Source organism: Orycteropus afer, unplaced genomic scaffold (genome assembly GCF_000298275.1).
Source record: "Orycteropus afer afer isolate SDZICR_OR568_19922 unplaced genomic scaffold, OryAfe1.0 scaffold00611, whole genome shotgun sequence".
Classification (NCBI taxonomy): Eukaryota; Metazoa; Chordata; class Mammalia; order Tubulidentata; family Orycteropodidae; genus Orycteropus; species Orycteropus afer.
The window spans coordinates 1,333,519-1,358,176 of NW_006922198.1; the positions used below are offsets into that span (position 1 = coordinate 1,333,519).

The following is a 24,658-nucleotide window of genomic DNA, read 5'->3' on the forward strand; positions in this document are numbered from 1 at the left end:
CGCAGGAGCCGCCAGGTGGGCGCTGGGCGGGCCGCGGCCGTTGTCGCGCCCCATCTCCCGTCCCGGCCGCGGTTCTGCGCGCGTCCCTCCTCGGGACTTGGACTCTCCGCCCGAGGTCGCTGCTCTGCCTCGGCCTTCCGGAGCCCGCATGCTCTCCGCCCGAGGTCTCCGCGGCTCCCCGCCCTGCGCCCGCGGTCTCCACTGCACCCTCCTCACCGTCTCTCAGCCCGACGTCTCCGCTTCGGGGGCGCGGGCTGCGTCTCCCTTGGCCATCGTTGCCGCGGGCTTTGTCTGTCCCGGCCCAGGGGGCCCGGAGGCAGCGCTCTCGGGCTGTCCATCCCGGGAGCCGTCTTTTCCCGCCTCTCTCGCCTTGGGCCCTCTCAGGGCCTGACTCTGCAAGGCCCCGCCTCGAAGCTCGGGCTCCCCGGGTCCGGCTCGTTTTCGTGCGTCTCCCTGTCCCTGAACCCTCTTGCTGGGCGCCTCCGTCTCTGCAGGTTTTCTCGCAGTGTCTCTGTCTCTCTCTCTTCTCTGTCGCGCCCAGGTTCTCCCCATCTCTCGGTGTCTCTATGTCTCCGTCTGTCTCTTGTCTGTTACAGTGTCTCTGTCTCAGCGCCTGTCTCTCTCAGAATTTGGGCCTCTGTCTCCATGTCTCCCATCCCGCCTTTCCCCTTTTTCGTTTTCTCTCTCTCTGCGTCCCTCTCCCAGCTCTTCCCCGTCTCTCGGTGTCTCTGATCCTGCTCGTCCCTTGTCGTTTTCCTCTCTCTCGCTCTCTCTGCGTCTCTCTCCCCAGAGAGACTGTCTCTGTCTCTCGGTGTCACTGACCCCACCAGTTTCTGTCTCATTTTTTCCCCTCTCTCTCTCTCTGCGTCTCTCTCCCCAGGTTTCCTCTGTCTCTCGGTGTCTCTAATCCTGTCTGTCTCTTTCTCTTTCTCTGGAGCGCTGTCTCTCTCCCCTGCTCCCCCATCCCCTCCAGGTTTTCTCTCTGTCTCCCAGGGTCTCTGACTGCGTCAGTGTGTCTCTGTCCCTGGCTTCTCGTTGTCTCTGCCTCTTTGGGTTTCTCTCTCCGTGGACCCGCGTGGGCCGGTGTCTCTCGCTCTGTTTCTGTTCGTTTCTCTGTCTCTCCCCGGCTTTGTCTCCGTCGTCTCTGTCGGGCCTCCAGAACACTCCAGCCCTAAGCCCCTCTCCGCCCAGGCCTAGGCTCATTGGCGTATCCCCTGCGGCCGAGCCCATCTCGTTTTCTTAGAATCGGGGTTTTGTTCTCAGACAAACGAATCCGGATCAAAGCTCATCGAATCTGAGGGTTCTGGATCGGATGCAACGGGAGCAGCGCCGGGCCTGGGTCGGGGCGGGGAGCGCGTGGAGCGGAGCACGGGGACCCGGTCTGTAAAGGCCAGGAATGGGGGCTGCCCAGGGCACAGCTTCATAGGTGGCACAAACTAAGGGGAGGCCTGCAACGGGCGGCCTTGACTGGGGCGCTGTCCTGGGGTAACTAAACCGGCCCGAGAGGAGGGCGCTGCGGGGGCGCGCGGCTGCGGTGCTTCCGGACGCCGCGGGACCCAGGTCGCCCGCGCTGCCGGGCGCCGTCCGGTCGCGGTGACCCTTTTCTCCCCGCCGCAGGCCGACGCCGCGGGCATGGACTATTCGTACGACGAGGACCTGGACGAGCTGTGTCCCGTGTGTGGGGACAAGGTGTCGGGATACCACTACGGACTGCTCACGTGCGAGAGTTGCAAGGTGAGCCGGGGAGCAGGCGGCCGGCCGCGGTGCGGCGTGGAAGCCGGCAGGAGGGCGGAACGCGGGGTGGGGTGCGGAGAGGAAAGTCGGGGCGCGGGCAGGGGAAGAGGCAGGATCTGCCCCCTCGCGCGCTGACGCCCCTCGCCCCTAGGGCTTCTTCAAACGCACGGTGCAGAACAACAAGCACTACACGTGCACCGAGAGCCAGAGCTGCAAGATCGACAAGACGCAGCGCAAGCGCTGTCCCTTCTGCCGCTTCCAGAAGTGCCTGACGGTGGGAATGCGCCTGGAAGGTGCGCGCGCAGCGGGCTGACGAACCCCGACCTCTGGTTCTGGGGTGGGGGGGATGCGTGGACAATTGAGTAGGGGAGGCGACACAGGAGGAGCACCACCGGCCTTCTGGAAGCTTCTAAGGCCGGGCCGGTCGTTGGCCCTTCACCTGATTTCTTGGTCCCTTTCCTGCAGTGGGTGCTGGTGCTCTATGGGAGTCGGGACGGGAAAGGGGATAGATACATCTAGGACCAGCCTGGGTTGAGAAGTATCCAGAAGTGAATCCCGGGAGATGACCCTGTCTTCAGTCCCTAAAAGGGACCCCATCACAGGTCGTGGGAACTTAGCCCCAGGCCTGCCCTCTTCCTGCCAGGACTCTGCTGCCCTCGTCCCCACACACACAAACGCCACCATCATCACGCCCACTCTCAGCACCAGCCAGAACCAAAGTTTTCAGCATCTCTACTAGGGATCAAATCCCAGTGCTGCCACTTACAGGTGGGGTATTATGGACAAGGTCCTTAACCTCTCTGAGCTGCAGATTCCCCATCTGAAAAAGGGACTTAACAGTAGTGCCTTCCTCGTTCATTTAGTGCGAGGGTTGAGAGAATGTATGAAAAGTCCTTAGTGAATGCTCAACACATTAGCTATTATTGTGACCAGTCTTTATACTATTTCCTGTTCACCATCATTGTCCAGACCTCACTCATCTAGCCCACCCATTGGTCCAGCCAACCAAAGCCTTCACTTAATTCATTTCTTCCCTGAGCAGATGTGATATCTTCCCACCCTATTCTTAGCCAAGCCCTGGGAGAGTGGGGAACAATTGTGCCCAGAAGACCCAGGTCCATTCTTGCCTCTCCACTCCTAGGCCCCATCTCCCAGTGCAGAGAGGAGGAAAGATGTCAGCAGGAAACACTTGAGCTCTTTGAGGGTGGACAGTTGTAACATTCCACCCTGTTGGCCCCAGCCAGGCTCTGCGCCAAGCAGGCAGCTGTTAGTCAAAGTTTCTGAACAACTTAGATGGACCCAAGTGGCTCTGAGTGCTGCAGACCACATGTCCTGGCACCTATATGAGGGACTCCTGGATGTGAGGGGGATATCCTATCCTTATGCCCAGAGAACATGTCCCCAACTCCAGGTCTGGTAGGGCCAGGAGAGCTGGTTGGTGTGGGCAGTGGAAACTCCTAGAGCAACCAGAAAGGACAGAGCAGGGCTGCTTACCCTGGTGGCAGGAAGATTGACTACGCTAGCCCCTAGGCCACCATCTCTTGCTGAGTGCCTGCCCTTTCCCTCCTGCTTTCTCCCTTTTCCTGGAGCCCAGGGTGGAGTCCTGTCTGAGCAGGGCCTGGGGCCTTGATACAGCTGCAGAGACACACCTGTTGAGTGCAGCTGGTGACACATTCTTGGCTGGGAGGAGGAACATCTGGTCTGCAAGGGAGGTCCCCTCCTCCCTGAGCATAAAGCCTTAGCCAGCCCTAACCTCAGCCTCAAACTCAAAGTCAGTGAGGAAAGCCTAAGTCATTTTGCACCAGGGTTTCAAGAGAAGGCCATCAGTCAACAAGCAGCCAGACATAGCAGCTATGAATGAGGGATAACCTGGAGAGGTGGGCAGGGCCTTGAATGCCAAGCTGAGATTGCTTTCATTTGGGGGCAAGAACACCATGTAAGAATATTGAGCAGGGGAGTAGGGCAGTGTGGAGGGCTGCTTGGAGGGGTTGAGCCTGACCCTCTGCCCCTACCCACAGCTGTGCGTGCTGACCGCATGCGGGGAGGCCGGAACAAGTTCGGGCCCATGTACAAGCGGGACCGGGCTCTGAAGCAGCAGAAGAAGGCACAGATCCGTGCTAATGGCTTCAAGCTGGAGACAGGCACCCCGATGGAGGTCCCACCCCCACCCCCTCCCCCACCGGACTATACGCTCCCCCCTGGCTTGCACGTGCCTGAACCCAAGGGCCTGCCCCCTGGCCCACCTGCTGGGCCACTGGGCGACTTTGGAGCCCCGGCCTTGCCCATGGCTGTGCCTAGCAACCATGGGCCTCTGGCTGGCTACCTCTACCCTGCCTTCCCTGGCCGCACCATCAAATCTGAGTACCCGGAGCCCTACACCAGCCCCCCGCAGCCTGGGCCACCCTATGGCTACCCAGAGCCCTTCTCCGGAGGGCCTGGCGTGCCTGAGCTCATCCTGCAGCTGCTGCAGCTGGAGCCGGATGAGGATCAGGTGCGGGCGCGCATCGTGGGCTGCCTGCAGGAGCCCGCCAAAGGCCGCCCTGACCAGCCGGCGCCCTTCGGCCTCCTCTGTAGGATGGCTGACCAGACCTTCATCTCCATCGTGGACTGGGCACGCAGGTGCATGGTCTTCAAGGAGCTGGAGGTGAGTCCCCTCCTCCAGCCTGGCCAGTGGATCTGAGAAGTCCCCTTGGCTGCCTGAGTCTCAGCCTTGGCCATCCTTTGGGATAGGACCGTCTTACCCAATTGGGTTCGGGACAGAGAGGCCACACTGAGGGCACTGGGGGACTTTTCTAGTCCATTTCCCCCACCCCTCACTGCCTCCCTCCTTGCTCCTCACTGACCCCTCCCTCCTTCTCCTCTCTTTCTTGAGACTCTCTCTCTCTCATAGCTACCTCTGCTTTTTCCCTTGCGTCCATCTCTCTGTTCTCTCTTTGCTTCTCTGTGTTTTTCCAGCCCCTTCTGTCTCTGTTACTTCTCCAGCCTCCATCTCTGTAGGCATTTATCTTTCTTCCTCTAAGACCCTGGGCTCCTCCAAAGAACTAGCTGAGTCTTTGGGAGACTGTCTCTGGCTGCTCAAGCCCCATCTCAGAAAGGGGGTCAAGCTCATCCTGTCCTCCCACTCAAAGAGGCCATCAGGTTCCATGAGCCTCAAATGTAGATGTGGGTCTTAATGTCTCAGATCTAGGATGCCTGTGGCCCCTTCTCCTTCCCAGCTGAGGTGCTAGAGCTTACTTCCCTTGCAACTCCAGTGCGTGGTGGTTGGGTCCATGTATAAGTGTGTGTGTGTTGTGTGTTGTGAGTATAGAAGAGCTAGGTGAGTGGGGAGATGGGAGGTTGTATGACCTGCCACCTACTGATCTTCTGGATGAAGCAGCCTGTTCCTACTACAGAGCCTTTCCTCCCCTGGGGCTAAGTACCTGAGGCTAACGGAAGCAAGAAAGTAACGGGAGAAACTGAGGCCCAACTTAGGGAAGAACTTTCCAGTCATTCTGCTTAGAAGCAGTCTGTCCCTCTAGTGCTCTGGCTTTCTATGATCAGAGCATTCTGCCAGCCCCGAAGGCCCCCAACCCCAGCCAAGGCCCATTTCTCCCTAGCCTGGGTACAGGCACTCTTTGGCCTAGGCCTATCGGTGTTTGCCCTTCCTGGGTCAGTGCCCCAGGCTGTTTCTGAGCTGCTTATAAACAGCAGGACCTGTTGCCCTCTCTGCTGGGGCCACTGCAGCCTTGAGCAGCATTGTCAGTGCTGACGCCACTGGGTTTGGGCTTCCTCCAGGGCTTGTGGCCGGATGGGCTGGGGGCACTGCCTGCCCGGGCTGAGCAGAGGGGTGGGATGAGGTGGGACTTGGGCACTGTGAGCCCTGTGAGCATCATGGGGCTGGAGGCCTGGTTACTCTGGGAGTCAAGAACTGGTGACAATGGTTCTTGCTTCTACTATGGGGAGTCTGTCATGGCTGAGGCCTGGGTTTGTGCCATGTATCTGTCATGGGGTGGGGCTTCTCCGTCACACCACTGCTCCCCATCCAGGCAGACCTCATGGATGAGGGTCTTGAACATTCCCATCTGTCTTCCACTCATGACTGGAGGCCTTAGGGGTGGGGAAGGTGAGGAACCCAGGACCCTTGGGTGGGTCACTGGCTTCCCCTCCAGACTTTCCATGAGATCTTGTACAGAGGGAATGAGGAGTGAAGCATTCCCGGACTTCCAGAACCCTGGATCCACGGGCAGGGCACTTCCTCTGGCCGCCTTCCTTGTCTCCTGGGGTTTTTCACGCAGGATGGGAAGGGCTTTTGTCCCAGCTTTGCTGAGTGTTTTTTCCTGCTTCTGGATTCTCTGTGGTTCAAACCTTCCTGCTTCCCCTTCCCAGAGTCTCTGAATTGAGCCTAGGAATGAACCATGGTCACCACCTTCTGTAAAGGAACCTTGCAGATAGATACCAGCCCAGTCCAGCCCAGGCCTTAGAAGGACTGGGCCAAATGGAAGCTCTCTTCCACTTGTCCAATGGGCTCCAGGCTAGTGTTTATTCACAAAGCCAGAGGTGGGGAGGCAGCAAAGTGGAAAGAGTGCTGAACGATTCTGTGGTCCGTTTTCACTGATTATTCATCCCCCCACCTCCAGCCAGGACACATCTTTGCAGACAGATGAGGACTCTGAAAATAGGGCAGGCCTTGGGCTGGGCACTGGGAACCTTGAAATGAATTCATCCCAGGAAGCTGCCAGGCTAGAAAGGAGGCAGACGTGTGCATAGATAATGGCAATGCAAGGTGGCCGGGTCTCTGAGAGTGATGGAAAGGAGAGAGCAAATGGCCGCATCTGAGGAAGTCAGAGAAAGTTTCTTTGATCTGTGCCTTTCACAGACATTCTGGGTAGTGGGAACAGTGGAAGCTAAGGCCCAGGAGGGTGAAAAGGCATCGTGTGTGCATCCCATGTTCCTGCGAGGCAGGACTGGAGAGGTAATGTGGGTCAGAAGGCAGAGCTTGGACCAGGAGTGGATTGTTGGGCAGTGGGTGATGGGGTACAAAATAAGTGTTCAATAAATGGTAGCAGTAGCTCCTTCCTTGATGTTCTTCTCTGCTGCTGCACAATTTAATCTATACTTGCAGGTGGCAGGGCCCCTGGGTGGCACAAGTTGTTTCCACTTGACTACAAAGGTTGCTGGCCCAAATACACCCGTAGTGGTGCCATGGAAGAAAGATCTGGCAACCTGCTGCCTGAAAGATTACCTCTAAGAAAGCCCTATGGAGCAGTTCTATTCCGTAACACATAGGGTCAGCATGAGTCAGAAGCAGCACAATGGCAATGGTGTTTTTTTTGTGTGTGGTTATCTATGCTCCTCTGAGTACATTATAGTTTTGGCAGAAGTTGGGAACTCGCCTTGCCCTGGGCTTATAAAGCAATTTCTTACCTCCAAGGTAGCAGAAACCTACCTCTATCTGCTGTTCAGTGGGGGCAGTGCCCAGAGCCCAGGCAGTAAGCGTCCCTAGACAGTTACCATGAAGGACAAGCCAGGCAGATGGAAGATCAGAATCAGGGAGGGGGAGGGGAGGGCCAAGAGTGCCTAATGACCCATCTTGACATCACTACATCCTCGATGCCCAGCTCCGAGGCCCTGACTGGCAACAGATTTAACTGCCCAGATATATGGTTTCATTTAATCGGCAGTAACTCTGTCAGTCCTGGACTGACAAACGATGACCCGCTGACCACTCGGCCGGGCGAGCGCCACAGGCAGCTCATGGCATGTCAGCCACAGGAGAATTACAGAGCCCACTGGCCTTCGGCTGCGAGATGGATCAGACCCCAGGGGGCTCCGGAGGGGGCCTGCCGGGAGTGAGGTCAGCTCGGCACCCATAAATACCACATCCCCTAGGCAGGCTGCAAAGTGTCAAGGATCCAGGAAGATTTGTGGCAGGCCAGCAAGAGGGATGGGCAGCTGAGAGGCCAGGCAGACAGAAAAGGCCAGCCAGACACCCCCTAGCTGGGACTGCCAACATCCTTGTTCCCAGGGTGGCAGGGAGGCCTGAGGGTGGAGGAGCAACCTTTAGCTTCAGGAGTAACCTTCTGAGGTGGGAACCTGGATTCTTTGGTTAAGTGAGCCTCTTAGCCACCTGCTTTCTCCCAGAGAAGGGCTGGTGACTGGAGTCCTCTGGTTTTCTATTAAATAAAAAGAGAAGTGTGTGTGTATGCATGTGTGCTCATCTGTGAGGGGGCTGTTTTGGAGTTTGGTGTCTTTATGTGTCCATCTGTCTATCTAGACACAGAAGCAAGGGCAAAGTCTGGCAGAAAAGATTGCTTGACCAATGGGTAAATGAGAGCCAGGGCTGAGGCCACGTCCGCAGAGAGCCAGATTGGTCCACAGAACTTTCTGTGTCTGACAACTTGTGTCCCTAAGTTTGCTCGAACCAAAAAGGAGGAATTATTTTTCCCGTTTCTCAGAACAGGAAACTGTCGCAGAGGAGGATGCATGGCTAAGTTGGGAATCAAACACACTGTTGGATGCCAAAGGTTTTGCCACCATATTGCAGCTCTGTACCACTGGTCCCCCTAGCAGGCCCACTGAGCAGGGCTGCCCCACTCCCAGAGTCTGAGGTCTGGTTGCAGAGACTGCTCCCAGGGCTTGGCCAGCCGGGTCACTGTGACCCCTTCTGCTTTCTGCCTGGAGCTCAGGCTGCTTATCTCCTAATTCTCCCCACTTATCTCTTGCACTTCCACCTCCTCACCCTCTTGTTCCTTCCATCTGGGCCCAAGGGTGCTTGCTTCCAAGGGCCCACAGTGGGTGGGGAGGGTTAGAGCCCACCGCCAGGGTACACCTGGGTCAGTTGAGATAAGTCTGAGTAGTTGCCATCCAATGTGACACCATGGGCAGGCACCTCCTACTTGAGTTTCAGGAAGTTCCTAGGACCCCCCAGGGGATAGGCCCAGTAGGGGTCATCTGGACAGAGCCCAGTTCCCTTTATGTTACCTTAGATCAGCCTCAGTTTCCTTATCTATAGTTTGGGTAGAACTCTGTTGCCTTGTAGGGGAGGGGTGAGTAGTCCCTGAGAGTCCTGTCAGCTGTGCCTGGTAGTGGGTGCTCATGGACGTTGGCTCCCTCCTTGGGAAATCTGGTGGGGAAGTTCTTGCCAGTGGCTCTCTGGGGACTAGGACTGACCACTCAGTGTCCGCTTCCCAAAGAGAGATGTCTTTGTGATCCACCTCTCCCTGTTTCTTACTCCCTCCTGCCCCTTCCCACCCAGGGATAGCTGTGGCTAAGTCTGGAGGCTCCTGTACCTTGGTTCTCTGCTCTGATAGTAATAGGGCTCTAAGAAGAATTTTACTCTGAGAGAGAAAAAGAAAGGGAGAAATGTGGGCTCATGACACAGAAATGAGGTGAGGAAAGGATGGAGGCTGGTGACTCAGTGAGGAACGGAGACAGACTCTCCCTCTTATTCTCCCACCACGTGAGCTGGGGCAAGAGTGGGCAGGCAAGGCTAGGGAAAGCCTGTCCACATATCAGTCTGCTCTCTCTTGGTCCACTTGCCCTTCTCTGTCCCTCTGTCTGCCTGAGAACAGGCCCAGGGAGTCCCCTCGGAGGGGCTGGACAGAGAGGAGGAAGGGGCTTCTGTTCTCCAGCAGAGATAGCCCTTCTTTAGACCTGGGCCTGTTCCCCTTAAGCCAGGGGCTGCCTGGACTCCATGGGCCTCCAGGTTGTGGGTGGCTCCTCTGTGTGGTCCCTACACAGCATGGTGATCACAGATCTGTTCCTTGGTTGCTCCTGAGATGAACGGTACATAGTTCCTGTCTTCCCAGATGCCACAGGCATTGAGAGGCATGACTTGGTGTTATCACGTGTTGTGAATTCCATGTTCAGAAGGTGATAAGGGTACAGAGGAAGGAGGAGGGATCAGGGAGGGCTTCATGAAGGAGGTGGTAAGATTGTAAGAGACTATAAACTCCTGGATGGCAAGGAGTTTCCTATCTCTTTGGAATGGAGCTAACAACTGTATCAGCTTCTCAGGGTTGTAGAGCAACGCCTATTAGCTATCATGGCTTGCCTTCACCACAGGGCATGGGCCAAGAAAATGCTTAGGAAGTGTCTATATTGAGTGGGACTGGAGTCTGTATTGTTTTCCTTGGATCACCTGCAGCACCCAGTGTGGTCCTGAACACTCAGAGCTTCAGTATTGTTTCTATGGAGAGTCATGGACTGGAAGTACCAGCCATGGCCTAGGCTGGGCACTGTCTCTGTGTGATCCTAAGGGTCTCTCACCCTCTTTAAGTGGCAGATTCTTCATCTGTAAAATAAGGGTGTGGGCCAGGGGATCCCTGAGGGCTCTCTGGTTCTAATGTTCCGAAGTTCTGGGTCCTGCTTGTCATTGTCTCAAATGTCCACCCTTCCCATGCTGAGCGATCCCCCAGTTGAAGGACACTGCACAAGGCAGTCTCTGCCCTGCCACATCCCAAGTGCCTCCAGCTGCGGCTAATGGAGTCATTGTCATTGTTGTCCTTGTTCTGTTTCTACTCTAACATCGCACCATCGCTGTCCACCTGTTCACTCCCTGGGTCTGACCTCAGGCAGGCCCTCCATTCTTCCCATTGGAAGCACTCTGCTGCTGCTTTACAGCTGAGTTTTGAATGGTTGAGGCTGCCAGAGGGGAGGACCACTGACTAAATGAGTACACTGTGAATATGAATGATGCTCTTCCCTCAAATCTGAAGGAGATCTTCACAAAACCAATTTCCTGGACAGGATTTGTTAACATTTATTGAGTGCTTAGTCTGTGCAAGACCATCATCTAAGTATCCTACCCACTTTACAGATGAGAAAGCTGAGGTACAGAAAGGTTACAGAACTTGCTTAAGTTCATTCAACTTGAAAGAGGCGGAGCTGGGGCCTGAAGCGAGGCCCATTTCAGTTTGGAGCCCCTCTATTGGGCTGTCTCTTAATATTTTGCTCAACCCCTGCCACCCCTTCATAAAGTTGGCAGATGAGAAAACTGGGGACAGAGATATTAGGTAGCCTCCCCAGGGACACATAGCCAGTTGGTTGGGCCTCTTAACTGAGAGTGGGGGAAGGAGAAGTGGGGGTAAGTCCCCAGTGGGACCCTTGCATGCCTCTTCCTTCTAGGTGGCTGACCAGATGACACTACTGCAGAACTGCTGGAGTGAGCTGCTGGTGTTCGACCACATCTACCGCCAGATCCAACATGGCAAAGAGGGCAGCATCCTGCTGGTCACCGGGCAGGAGGTGACCCTGCTGTGCCCTGCCCTGTCCCCCATGTGCACTTCCACAATTCTGGGCCTAGAAGAGGTCTCTGGGCTTGTCCAGGCCTGGCTCTGGGCACCCTGATCATCAGCCCCTTCCCCAAGCTTCAGGACACCCACTGGCCTGATTTCCTTGTGACCAACCTTGTGCTGGACACTGGGGACTCTGGAAGAGCCAGCTGTGGCCCTGGCCTTGGAGGATCCAAGCTGTAGGGGAGAGTCAGGGGAGGCTCTTGGAGGAGGTGATCTTGAAAAAATAAACCAGGGTTGGTCAGGTAGTGAAAGTTGGTGTAGGCTCAGTCTCCACCTCCACCACAGGCAGGAGGGACAGCATGAGTAAAAGCTCAGAGCGGAAACTGGGCCACCAGGGATGGTTGGTACATGAGTTGGAGAGCTGAGCACTGCATGGGTGGGTTGAGGTGAGAGGGGTTGGTAAAGCCTGGGTAGAGCAAGACCTCAAAGACCCTACATCCTGGACAGGAAGGTTTGAGTGGGGTGGAATGTGGCCATGTTGTACTGGAGTAAGCATGTTGAGGGGCAAGATGGGAAGCAGGGAAAAAGTGAGGGCAGTCACACAACAATCAGAGTGCTGGGAGTATAGGGGACACATTCAAGGCACATTCCTCCAACAGGGTAGGGGAGGTGTGGAGGAAAGAAAGGGAGAGAGAAGGAAGACGGAGGTTGGAACCCAGGGTCCAGCTGGTGGGGGGAGTCTTACTTCTGGGTGGGGGCACATAAGGAGAGTGGGCTTGATAGGTAGTTGGGGTGAAGGTGAGACTTAGATTCTGGTTCCCACCTTCTAGCTCATCCCATTCTCTCTGTCCTAGTCCTCATCCTCGGTTCTCACCCTCAGAGGCTCGGGTCATCGGGGTGGGGAATGGGGAATGCTGGTGCCAAGATGTGACTTTGGGGGTCACATATGAGTGCAAATGAAGGGAGTGTGTGGGGTGCATGTTATTTGTGTGGGGCTGTGTCGACATGCGGGTTGAAGTCTCTGTGGCCATGGCAATGTCCAGTGTGTATGTTTGCCTGTGTTTTATTGTGCAAATATGTCCATGCACTTGGGTGAGTGTCTGCATCTGCCTGTCACCATGTAAATGTGAACATTTACATAATATCTGTCTGTCACCTTGTGATTGTCTTTCGTTGGGGTGACTCTATGTGTCTGTCCCCTTGTGACTGTTCCACATGGGTGTGTCTGTCTGTTAATCTGTGAAGGTGACCACATAAGATGTGTGTATCTGTGTTCACCTTGTGGAGTGAGTACACTACCCTGTAAATGTGTTCGTGCATGTTTGTGTGTCCGCACATGCGTGTGAATGTGAGCCGAGGTATGAACACACTCTCTTCTCTGAGGGTCCACGTGTAAGCATGTGGGGCCCTGGGTGGTCATGTGGACAGGTCTGAGTGTATCCAGGCTAACCTTCCCTTCCCCTGCCTTCCCTGCCTCTACCCCTCAACACATATACTTGCCCCCCCCCATACACACCCAGCACAACGCAGTCACACAAAAGCCATTTGTACCACTGGGCCCAGCGGCAGTTCTTTGTGCATAAAGGACCTTCAGTTCTCCTCCTGCCACCCACCTGCCTGGTGTCTGCTCCACTACCGTGAGGAGGGGCAGATGTAGGCAGACCACGGATGGCCTCTGCAGGGCCCCTGGAGGCTGCAGCCCCCAGCCAGGCAGTCTGAGGAGAGCTAAGCATGGGCCCTTAATATTATTAGGTCCGGGAGGGTGCGTGGGCCCTCAGGAGATGCTGCCCTGTGATGCTGTGAACACTGGGGCTGGGCACATGCTCCCTGACCCCAGCTCATCTGACCCACGCCCTCTGACTGGTGACCTCTGACCCTTGTCCATTCACCTGCGTCCCTATCAGAACCTCCTGCCCCATACTCTGACTCGAGCCCCCACCCACTGCCTCCTGACCCGTGCCCTGCCCTGTGACACGCCCAGGTGGAGCTGACTACGGTGGCTGCCCAGGCAGGCTCCCTTCTGCACAGCCTGGTCTTGCGGGCACAGGAGCTGGTACTGCAGCTGCACGCGCTGCAGCTGGACCGCCAGGAGTTTGTCTGCCTCAAGTTCCTCATCCTCTTCAGCCTCGGTGAGTGAAGTGAAGTGAAGCCTCAGACTGGGAACTGGATGAGAGGGTGGAGGCGGGGCAGGGCACTGAAAGGCAGCTGGGACTGGACTTCATCCAGGGTGTGGCTGGAGTGGCCGAGATGGGGACGTGCTCCAAGGACCTCTACTCAGCGAATAAGGCTGGGAGGGGACCTGGCTCTTAAAATAGGGCTTGCTTCCCCTGTGGGCCTCAGTTTCTCTGTTTGGAAGTTCAGAGAGCCAGGTGAGGTAATGGACTTGCCCTTTATGGATGAGGACCCCATCTGAGAATCTGATAAATTCCTGACTGAAAGCCCCAGGGAAGTGTCCATGCCATTCCAGAAAATGTGCAATTTCAGTAGTTTCTATTCCCCACTTTCACCAAGGACCCCAGTTGCTCCTATTTCTCTGCTCTAAGAGGGGGCTCGCATTCTGGCTCTCAGCTCTTTGAGACTCAAACCTCTTTCCCTCCCATCCATCCGTCCATCCATCCATCTATCCTCCTATAAACCTTTCTCAAGCATCTGCACTATGCAAGGCATGGGCATACAGCAGTGAACAGAAAAGAAGCAAAGATGCTTGCTCTCCTGGAGCTGATGTTCTCATGGGGAGAGAGACAAAAAGCATTAATATGGTTAGTAAAATACGTAAATAATTAGTGAAACCAATGATTAGTAGAATATGTAGCCTGGAAGATGGTAATAATGCTAAGTGGGGAAAGGGCAGAGGGCAAGCCCAGCCCACCAGCTCCCCACAGTCCCTAAGTAGCTGGCGTCTCCCTCCCAGTGCTTTCCTGATCTCAGCACAGCCTGTCTCCATGCCCCCTCTGGCCTCCTTTCCAACCAGCCCCATTCTGTCCTTCTTCACCCAGTAGGCCATCTCCAATGCCCACTCTCTGTCCAGTGATGCTATGGACATAGGGGTATTTCTTATTCCCAGAAGACACTTCCAGCCCTGTGCAGTCAGGGAGGGCTTGGGCAGAGGGATGGGCTTGGCTGGAGGAGTGTGAATGGAGATCAAGGGCTCAGCCTGCAAGGCTTCCGGGAAGAGGAATATCTGAGTAGGGTCTTGAATATGAGCAGGAGTTTGCTGGGTGGTTATACGTTTTAGCAGAGGTGCAGATGGGATGGAAGATTGGAACAGAAGGGCCTGAATGCCTTACATCTGAGAAGGAGGCAGGACTGAGATGCCAGCTTTGTGGTAGATGGCATCATAGCCATAGGCTAGTAAGGATGCGCCTGCCTGAGAGTGAGAGGAGTGGGAGGAGCTGGAGAGGTGGGAAGGAAGAAGGGAGCTGGGAGGGAGAATGATCAATGAAGTGTTGATGGTGGAAGGCCCGGTGTTCAGGTGAGGCTGGGGCTATCTGCCAAGGCCAAGTGACTGGGTGAAGTGGGCAGGGTCTCCTGACTCTGGCAGAAAGTCCTGAAGGCTTTTCGGAAAGGCTGTCTTAGGACCCCTTTCTGGACACCAGCTGCTCTGTGGGTGTTGGTAGGAGACAGCCACAGGTAGGTGGGGTAGTGGGGATCTTGGGCAGCCAGTTAGTTGCTGCTGCCTGAAGCCCTCATAGGAACCTCTGGAGCCCAGGCCAGGCTGCCTTCAGTTGGGAGAAACCCCATCCTACCTCTGTCTCTAGGTGGTACTTGCCTTCCAACTTTGTCTTTCAGAGTAGCCAGGCTCAGGAAACAGAGGCACTGATCTGTGTGGTTGGGGGTCGTAGTGGTCGGGGGTGTGGAGATTCCAGGAGTTTCCTGAATGTGTATTGCTGTGTCTGTCTGTCTTTGTTTCTGCACATCTGTGTTTGCTTGCATGTGCAGACTTGTTGTTGTTGTTGTTATGTGCTGTCGAGTCAGCCCTGACTCATAGCGACCCCTCCTTGGGTTTTCGAGGCAGTATCACTACGGAAGTAGGATTGCCCAACCTTCCTTCCGAGGAGTGGCTGGTGGGTTTGAACTGCCAGCCGTCTGGTTAGCAGGCAAGTGTCTTAGCCACTATGCTACCAGAGCTCCCATGTGCAGAATACGGACCTGAATTTACACGCTTGTGGTTTTTTATGTGTTGCGTTGTGTGAAGAGTTTGCGTGTGGCTGGAGAGTGCCTGGGAAGATTTGGGGATGTGAGAGATTTGTAAGGGTAGGCAGTGCTTGGGGGCACAAAACACCGAAAACAGTGGAGTGGGATCTGTGGGAGTCTTGGGTGGTTTGTGGGATGATAGTTCTTGACTAACTGAGGGTCCTGTGAAGGGTCAGCTGGAGGGTGCCTCCAGCCACCAGTCTACTTGGCCATGGCTCAAGCTATCCTTGGGCGCCCCCTGCAGAGCAGGGGCAATGTCTTGGCTTCCCAGATCACAGAGACCTTCGAAACACACCCTGCAGCCCCAGTCTCTCGTCCCACCAAGGCCCAGGTGCTCAGGCCTGTCAGGCTCAGCACAGCTTTGTCCTCTGTCCAGTGATGAATCCAGGACTCTGCCTTCCATGGGGTAGAAGGAAGACAGCAAAGTTAAGCCTACTTCTTCTCATGGGTCTAGGTAGGTTGCCATGCCACCTCTCCTTCACGCTGAGGCATTAGCCTTTATCCTGTTTTCTAGATGAGGCAGCTGAGGCTGTGAGACCAGAGAATGGTCACAGTGCCTGGCTGGAATGGGCTGGAGGGCGGGATGGAGGAGTGAGAGTGTGCACGTGTGTATGCATGCATGTGTGCGTGTGTGCACAGCAGTGTGGAGCAGTGGTTAGGACCTTGGGACGGACAGCCCGGCTTCTATATCTGGGTTCTCTGGCTGTATGCACCTGAGCAAGTCCTTCTCCTCTCTGAGCGGTCATCTGCAAAATGGCCATCATACTAGTTCTTGCCTCATGGGGTTCCTATGAGGATTTAATAAGAGAATTACCAAAACCGCTCAGCACGTGGCCTGGCCCCTCGTAAGTGTGCATCAGTATTGCTTTATCATAATCGTCATTATGAAGCTAATAAACATGTTAATGAGTGAAATGAATGAACTAACCGGTCACAGTCTTTAGTCTCACAGTGCTGTGTACTTCCATGATGCCCTGGCTCAGAGCACTTGCCATCCTCACACAGGCCATGTGTTTGCATGGTGCCTTATCTTTGGGGCAGGGACCTGGGTCTTTCTGAAGTGGACGGGGAAACCCTCAGCCCAGCAGGCCCAAAACTCTTGTGAGTTGGCGTTATCAGGGGAGAAAGAGCTTGCCCCTTTCCTGGCAATCACAGGACCTGGATCTGCTTAGCTCATGGGAGAGCAGAGAAGAGAAAGCCAGGTGGGCCATAGATGCTTCGGCAGGTAGGTTCCAGGTTAGGAGAGGAGCCTAAGTAGTCCCTTGTGGTCAGAGTTGGGCCAGAGAGGAGAAATCAACACCACCTGGGATATCAGGGCAGGCTTCCTGGAGGAGGGGCCTCTGGGCTGAGCCTTGGAGTATGAATAGGAGTTTTTTGGGTGAAACAAGGCAAACAGCAATAAGGGCAATCCACATTGAAGGGAGGGGGAATCCTGAAAGTTCTGTTTGGCTGTAGGGGTTGGGCAGGGGTTCTGGTGGCGTAGTGCCTAAGGCATTTGACTACTAACCAGAAGGCTGGCAGAAGGAAGACTGGGCAATCTACTTCCATAGAGATACTGCCTTGGAAACCCAAGGAGGGGCTGCTATGAGTTGGAATTGACTCCATGATAGTGAGTTTGGGTGGTGGTGGGGTTTTTTTTTTTTTTTTTGGTAGGGGTTGGGGAAGTGTTGGAGGGGTGGGCAGAGGGCTGACCTGTACAGAGCCAGGTAGTCCTGTGATTATCAACAAGATCTGTTCCCAGGTGTGTCTTTAAGTTGAATTTGTAGGTAAGTTGAAACATACTGCTCTTATTTAGCCTTACGTTAGTGCAAGAGAAAGCTTGAAGCTTTCTCAATGATTTAAAAGTTGCGCTTGCAGCGAGTGAAGTGATTGTAATGAAGAATTTGTTGCAAGTAGGGGTTGGTTCTGTCATTTCAAAGTGAGGGCATATTTACATAATATGAAAGAGCAAGTAAGAAGGCAAATTTACATAGCATTAAATGGCAAGTTGTCTTTAACTGGGTGTAACCCACTGCCTGGCCCTTGAACCTTCTTGGGGAAGGATTTTAAGGAGGGAGTAACATGATCAGATTTGCATTTTAGCGTGGTGCCTCTGACTGCAGCTTGGGAAGAGGACGGCAGGTGGGCAGCCTGGAGCCTTGCAGGAGGCTAGACTTGGGGCTGGGATGAGTTGGGGCCTCAGTGAAAACCTGGCCGGAGAGAGGCTGGCACTTGCCTGTAGACTTCCAGCTGGCGTGCTAGGCGGCACACTTGGGCAGCACCTCCCTGGGCTGGGCGGCCTGGCCTCGTGGGATGAATGTCCTCCCACCCCACCCACCCCACCCATCCCACCCTACCCCGCCACCCCCAGCTCACTCAACGCCTCCTTCTCGCCTGCCTCCGCATAAGGGTGCCATTTGGTGTCTAAATAGCCGTCTCAGGGCGGGCGCAGAGGCAGGTAAGGAGGTTTAATTAAAATTAGTGCCTCTCTCCTGGCAATCACGGTGTTTATGAAGATGGGCCCGGCTGGCATTGTTCTGCCGAGGACTTAATCGAAGCTTAATGGATTGACCTAACATTCGATTTCCTGATTTCCATTGAGGCATCGGCAGCAGCATTCCCTTAAGCGTTTGCAATTTACCCACTGCTCTGCGCCAACAAAAGGCGGCCTGAATAGCAGCCCACTCCAGGGGCCATTGTGCGCGGGGGCGCCTGCCTGAGTCACCGCTATTGGGACAACATTCTTTATGTCTTGCTGGAATGAAAGGATTATTCAAATATTCAATTAAACCGTGAAAAGGGGGCTTTTCTGAGAACCTGGGGGCCTGGGCTCCACAGAGCTAGCAGGCTGTGCTCTGAGGTGGGGGTAGGGATGGGGGGTGTTGAGGATAGGGGGATAGAAGGGGTGGGTATGTGTGTGCCATCTCCCAGCCCCCTCCCACCTATAGGATTACTGGGAGCTGAGCAGGTTGGGGGATGCAGGCTTGTCTTCATCCTTCATACCTATCTCCAACCTGAGGCTTAGGGCCCAGACTGTGTGTGCGGGGGTGGGGTGGGGGGGTGGGGGGGACAGACACACAGATTGTCTCCAGTTCTTGGCCTCTCTGTGAGGTAATTCATTTGTCCCCATTTTACAGATGACCAAAAACTGAGGCTGAAAGGGGAGGTAGCTTGTACAAGGTCGCCCAGCTGCTGGTGGAGCTGGGATGTGAATGGCTGACACACTAAGGGGGGGGTGTCCTCCAGGTTGGTTTGCCTCCCCCCATTCCCAGCTCCCAAGTCTACAGGAGAGGGGATGGTGTTCTAGAGGATGATGGCTCTGCACATCCATTATTCCATAGAATCCTCATAGCAGTCGCTTTAGATGGGGCAATGGAGGCTCAGAGAAAGGATCTGAATTGTCCAGGGTCTCAAGAGAGGGGGCGTCTGAGTCTGGAGTCCAGAGGAGCTTCTCTGGGGAAACCTAGGATCCTGAGGGGGGATGCTTAGAAGAGACCCCTAAATTGGAAGGCACATGAAGTTACCGTGTTCGGTTGCCCGAGAACCAGCGTTCAAGCTCCATCCAGATGCCCTGGCAGGGGCCACCTTGTTTGCCCACAGATGAGGCTTGGGTTTTGGCATCATCGAGACCTGGGTTTGAATCTAGGCCCTGGCATCAGTGTGTGTCCAGGTACCACCCTGACTCTCTGAGCCTTGTCTCCCGCCACATACACCTGTCATGTGGCATTCCCTTCCCTGCCTCTTAGGATGTCTATGGGATTCACTGACCTGGGTATAAGGTGCCTGGCTGTGGCCAGGAAATTGGGTCCACAGTCTGTACTGTGGTCGCTGGAGCTCAGTCAGTCTCTGTGTCCTCCTATCCCAGTCCCATAGCCCACCTCATGGGAGCACTGGGGGTCTCTAGCTTGCTAGGAGCTGAAAGATCCATAGAGCTGCTAGGAAGGGGGCCCATCCCTGAAAGCTGTCTTTGTCCTAAACCTACTCCCTTGTAGCTCCCTCCCTGCCCTGTTGTCCCTGGCTCTGTGCTGCGGAGGACAGTAAATCCTGGTAAAGCCAAGGCCCTGGTCCTCCCCAGGCCCTGCCCACCCCTGGTCCTTCTCCAGCACCCCAGCCTGCCCTCCCTACCCCCACTCCCAGCTGTTTCGTCTGAGCCCTGTACTGCTGTGTGGCCTTGAGCTGGTCCCTACTCCTCTCTGGGTCCCTAGTCTCATACTGCAAACATTCGGAGAATTGCCCAGTCCCAGAGAAGGTGAAGACAAATAATAGGGTGGTAGATTGGACAGGATGGGGATGGAAAGATGTTAGGATAGGGATAGGGCCAGGAGGTGGGAGGACTTCCCATGACCTTTGAGTGTGTCTGGAATAGGCCAGGGCTGTTGCATACTGTTGGGCAGGTTGTTCACTGCACAAGGGCACCTAGGCAGGGGATGAGTGGGGGTTAAAATCCAGTCTGCATGTCACTTGCCAAGTTGTGTGTCTGTGGACAAGGGAAACTTCTCTCTAATTGGCACACTGGTCCCTCATGAGCTAATGGCAATCCTGGGGGAATGAGGAAGAAATGACCCTGGTTTGCTTACTGAAGGGAGAATAAAGGGGCTGAGGGTAGAGGGGTGGAGGCTTCAGCTGAACCCTGCCATAAGCCCTGGGCCCAGCTCCGGTTTCCCTAAATCCAACTTTGGATAACACAGGCCTCGGCAGGCGTGCTGGGGGCGGCTGGGGATCAGGGTTGCCAGGAGCATCGAGCCCTCCTGGCGCAGTGGGTGTTAAGAGAGATTAGAGGGGCTGAGGGCTGCACATGCTGGGCTCTGGACTCCCCCACAGCAGCAGGGCTGAAGGTGATGGGGGTGGAAGAGATACAAATGGACAACAATTTTCTGAGCCACTGATGGCCACATCCCAGGCAAGTCTGGGCCAGGATTTGGGGGTTAGGAACCAATTGTGTTGTTCAACTCCTGCTGACCCTGAGCCCCGGGCAGAGCACCAGCTGGACATGCTGCCCAGGAGCTGACTGACAAGAAACTGACTCTCCCTGGGCATCCTTAGGTGCCAGGCACATGCAGGCCCCTGTCGTCCAAGCTCTCCCCCATTCCCACCCCTTCCGGCAAAGGTGGATACTACCCTTTTTATGACAAGCACAGACTTGCAAACCAGGGCAGGGCAGGCACTCATCCATAGCGCCACTGCTCCTAAATAGTGGAGCTGGGATTTGAACCCGGGGCTATCTCACTCAAGAGATTAATTTACTGTGCCTTCATTGGGTGTCGGGTGCAGGGTATGAATTAGTCATATGCCTCCATTCATGGCACAAATGCTCATTGGTGCACACAGAGCCAATCCCTACGTGCCTCCCTCTCATAAGCAACTATTCCTTCATGTGTAATGCAGATCTGCTTGCTTGTCTCTGTTCTTACATAAAGTGTATGGTCTGTGTACGAGTATTTTAAATGTATATAAATGCTTTGCCTTAGAGATCTCATTTTGTGTCTTTAAATTGTTTTCCATTCATTTTTCCTCTCCGTGCTTTTTTTTCTGTTTGCTCTGTGTCATATCTACTCAGTTTCTTCTGTCTACAGCACAGGACACCCTGGGGTACAGCTCCCACATGCCATCCAGGCCACTTCCCCACCACCATAAATATCGCTGTAGTGAACCTCACCGCCCATATCCTCCCATGGCCCCACGGGAAAATTTCCTTGGGTACTACAACCACTTTTTTTTTTTGCTTGGGATGATGCTCTCTCTTTTTAAATTATTGTTATATATATATATATAACATTTATATATATATAAAACAACATATATGCTATTGCAACCATTTTTTAGTGTACAATCCAGTGACATCAATTACATTCATCATGTGGTGCAACCACCACCATCATCCATTTTCAAATTTTTTTATCACCCTTAACACACACTCAGTACCCCTTAAACAGTAGTTCCCCATTCCCCCTTCCCACTTGCCCCATCAATAAACTTTGGTCTCTGAGCCTTTGCCTATTATAGATATATAGGTGGAATCATACAATATTTGTCCTTTAGTGTCTGATTGAGGACTCTGGTGGCACAGTGGTAAAGGACTCAGCTGCTAACCAAAAGGTTGGCAATTCAGACCCATCAGTGATGGTGCTCTGTGGGAGAAAGATGTAGCAGTGTGTTTCCGTAAAGATTTACAGCCTTGGATACCTTATGAGGCAGTTCTACTCTATCCTTTAGGGTTGTTATGAGTTAGAATTGGCTTGACAACAATGGGTATTGGTTTTGGGATTGACTTGTTTCACTCAGCATAATGTTTTCAAGATGCCTCCAAGTTGTAGCATGTATTAGAACTTCATCTGATTCCTCCATGTTGTAGCATATATTAGAACTTCATCTCTCTCCATGGCTGAATAATATTCCTTTGTATATATGTACCACATTGTGTTTATCCATTCATCTGTTGACGGACATTTGGGTTTTGTCTACCTTATGACTACTGTAAATAGTGCTGAACATTGGTGTACAAGTATCTTTTTGATTCCCTACTTACTTTCAAGTCCTTTGAGTTTACAACAAAGAGTAGAATTTCTTGATCATTTGATGATTCTGTTTAACTTTTTGAGGAATTACCAAACTGTTTTCCACAGTGGCTATACCCTTTTACAATACCAGCAACAAGTGAAGAGAGTCCCAATTCCTTTACATCCTCACCAATACTTGTAATTTCCATTTTTTTCTGTTAATAGCCATCCTAGTGGGGGTAAAGTGGTACTTGTTGTGTTTTGATATGCATTTCCCTAATGACTAATGACATTGAACATCTTTTCATGCGCTTATTGACTGTGTATCTTTTTTTGTGTGTGAAATATCTATTTAAGTCTTTTGTCCATATATATTTTTAATTTTTTTTATTGTGATTTGGGTGAAAGCTTACAGAACAATTTCATTTTCCATACAGCAGCTCATACACATTGACTGCATGACATTGACTGCAGTTTCCCACAATGTAACAACTCTCTTCCCCATTTCATCTCCATAGTTGCCTCTTCCCTGTGTCCTTCCCTCCCATGCACTCCCACCCCCTGCAGCCATCTCAGCCCTTCTGTTCTCCCATAATCGATCTCTCCAAGGAGTGTGTCTACCTGATGCAAATGTTCAGCCCATATGCCAGTCTTTTATTTGGCTGGAAATCACAGGAGTGAGTTCAGTTCAGACCTGAAGGGCAGCTAGGGGCCATAGACTCAGGGGTTTCTATTATACTAGCAAGCCTGGTCTTTTTTTTTTTTTTTTTTTTAATAATTTTGAGTTTTGCTCCACATTGTTCTCCCACTCTATCCAGGATCTCCTACACAGATCTCCCTCTGAGGGGTTAACAGTTGTAGCCAGGTACCATCTAATTCTTCTGGTCTCATGGTCATATAGGTTGAGGATCTCATGGTCTACCAGTCCGTTGGACTAATTGTTTCCATGCGTCTTTGGTTTTCTTCATTCTTCTTTACTCTGGACAAGGAGAGACCCATCGTTGCATCTAGATGGCCACTTGCAAGCTTTTAAGATCCCAGTTGCTACTCGCCAAAGTAGGATGTGGAACAATGTTTTTGTGTAGTATGTTATGCCAATTGAACTTGATGTCCCCTGGGACCATGGTCCCGAGCCCACAGGTCCAACTACTCACTCCCTCCAGGTAGCTGGCTGTGGCCAAGAAGTAACCAGAACCTTGTCCCTTTTCAGCTCTATTATATACCTGAGATTCTTACAGAATGTACAAATACACTTGTAGAAACATTGTCTTCCAACCCTATACATGGTCACAGGCACACTCCTGCCTGCCTAGACATACCTGATCGTTCAGCCTGTCCACCCATCTATCCACCTGTAGACCGATGTTTGCCATCACTGACAGGACAGTACTGTATGCGCAAAAGGGGTCATCTTTGTTCTATTTCCCATGTACCTCTCTACGTCTTCCTCTTCCTCAGTACCACTCTGTTGATCACTCACATTTGGTGCATTGCCCTTCCCTTCACCCAAATCAATACTTATCTCCACCTGTCTAGCAGTGTTCCCTCCCCTCCACTCCCACCCCTGGTAACCAACAAAGACGTTTCCTTCCATATGTAAACCTTCCCTTGACTTTTCACAATAGTGGACTAATACAATATTTGTCCTTCTGTGATTGACTCAACATAATGTTCTCCAAGTTCATCCATGTTAAGTGGTGTTTTGCAGATTCTATTTTTGCCCATATTTTGATTGGGCTGTTGGTTGTTGAGTTGTAGATACTAAGCCCTTATTAGATTTATAGTTCCCAAATAGTTTTTCTCATTCCATAGATTGTCTCTTCACTTTATTGATATGGAGCCTCTTCACTGGTCATAAGGTAGATCAAAGGAGTACCTGTTCCTTTCTAAATGGGGCCACCAGTCCACATGCCTTACAGGCATGAAGTGGATTCTTCCACTCTGTACCACTGTGGTCATGGTAGTGATGAGGCTGATGGTGATGATGATGTGTTCCTGCTGGGGATGGTACTGATAGGAGTGATTGTAATGACTGTGGCAGATTGGTGAGGCTGATGACCACAGGGATGATAACAGGATAGTTTTAACCATGATTGTGGGGATGGTGTTGGTTATGGCAGCAGTGGTGTTGATCATGGTGAAAGCAAGTGTGGTAATAACACTTTGCACCTCATTGTGTACCAGACACTGTTCTTCTAACCATTTGCTATGTATCAACTCCCTAAATCATGACAATCTTGTGTAGTAGCCACTATTGTCATCCCATTTTACAAATTCAGAAATTGAGAGGTTAAATAACATGTCCAGGGAAAGATACACCCAGTAGGGTTGGTGATCATGTTGTTGATTGGTGGTCATGATGATCATTGTGATGACATCAGTAACAATAATGATGGGGACAGGGATAACTGTGGTTTGGTTGTTGTGGTCATATTTGTAGAAAGCACAGAGATGTCAGTGTTGGTGACTGACAATGTGGGAATGTCTATCAACTACGGTGATGACAATGGTGATAAATATGGTGGTGATAGGGAAATTGTGGTTGCATTGTTGATGGCAGTAGTGCCCATGTCTTTGATGACCATGGGCATGTTGGTGATGCCAGTGACAGTGTGGGCCCGGCCTTGATGATGATGGTGACAGGATGGTGACAGAGCTCCTCCTTTTGCAGATGTGAAGTTCCTGAATAACCACAGCCTGGTGAAGGATGCTCAGGAGAAGGCTAATGCTGCCCTGCTTGATTACACCCTGTGCCACTACCCGCACTGTGGGGACAAGTTCCAGCAGCTGCTGCTGTGCCTGGTGGAGGTGCGGGCACTAAGCATGCAGGCCAAGGAATACCTGTACCACAAGCACCTGGGCAATGAGATGCCCCGCAACAATCTGCTCATTGAGATGCTCCAAGCCAAGCAGACTTGAGCCTGGGCCAGGTGGGGCAGGGACTGGGGCCAGGGGAGGGGCCACGGCCACCCCTTTGGCCCTCCCAGTTGGTTTATTTGTTGTGCCAATCCAGGAGCCCCACTCTGTAAATCCCTGCCC

General features: G+C 53.1%; 1 protein-coding gene across 1 annotated transcript; it reads left to right on the forward strand.

Moving 5' to 3' along the window:
- Positions 1-1,632: 1,632 nt before the first annotated feature.
- Positions 1,633-24,538, forward strand: NR5A1 (nuclear receptor subfamily 5 group A member 1). Its single transcript, XM_007956389.2, has 6 exons — positions 1,633-1,734; positions 1,886-2,027; positions 3,753-4,378; positions 10,840-10,959; positions 12,931-13,078; positions 24,291-24,538. Exons 1-6 carry the CDS (start codon positions 1,633-1,635, stop codon positions 24,536-24,538), a joined length of 1,386 nt encoding a protein of 461 aa, XP_007954580.1.
- Positions 24,539-24,658: the final 120 nt, after the last annotated feature.

What these genes read in the sequence shown, in the direction of transcription:
- NR5A1 (XM_007956389.2), top strand. Translation starts at nt 1,633, where the DNA reads ATGGACTATTCGTACGACGAGGACCTGGACGAGCTGTGTCCCGTGTGT. An exon ending in GGTGGGAATGCGCCTGGAAG is followed by an intron (nt 2,028 to 3,752) that starts GTGCGCGCGCAG and finishes CCCTACCCACAG; the next exon opens with CTGTGCGTGCTGACCGCATG. An exon ending in CCTCATCCTCTTCAGCCTCG is followed by an intron (nt 13,079 to 24,290) that starts GTGAGTGAAGTG and finishes CTCCTTTTGCAG; the next exon opens with ATGTGAAGTTCCTGAATAAC.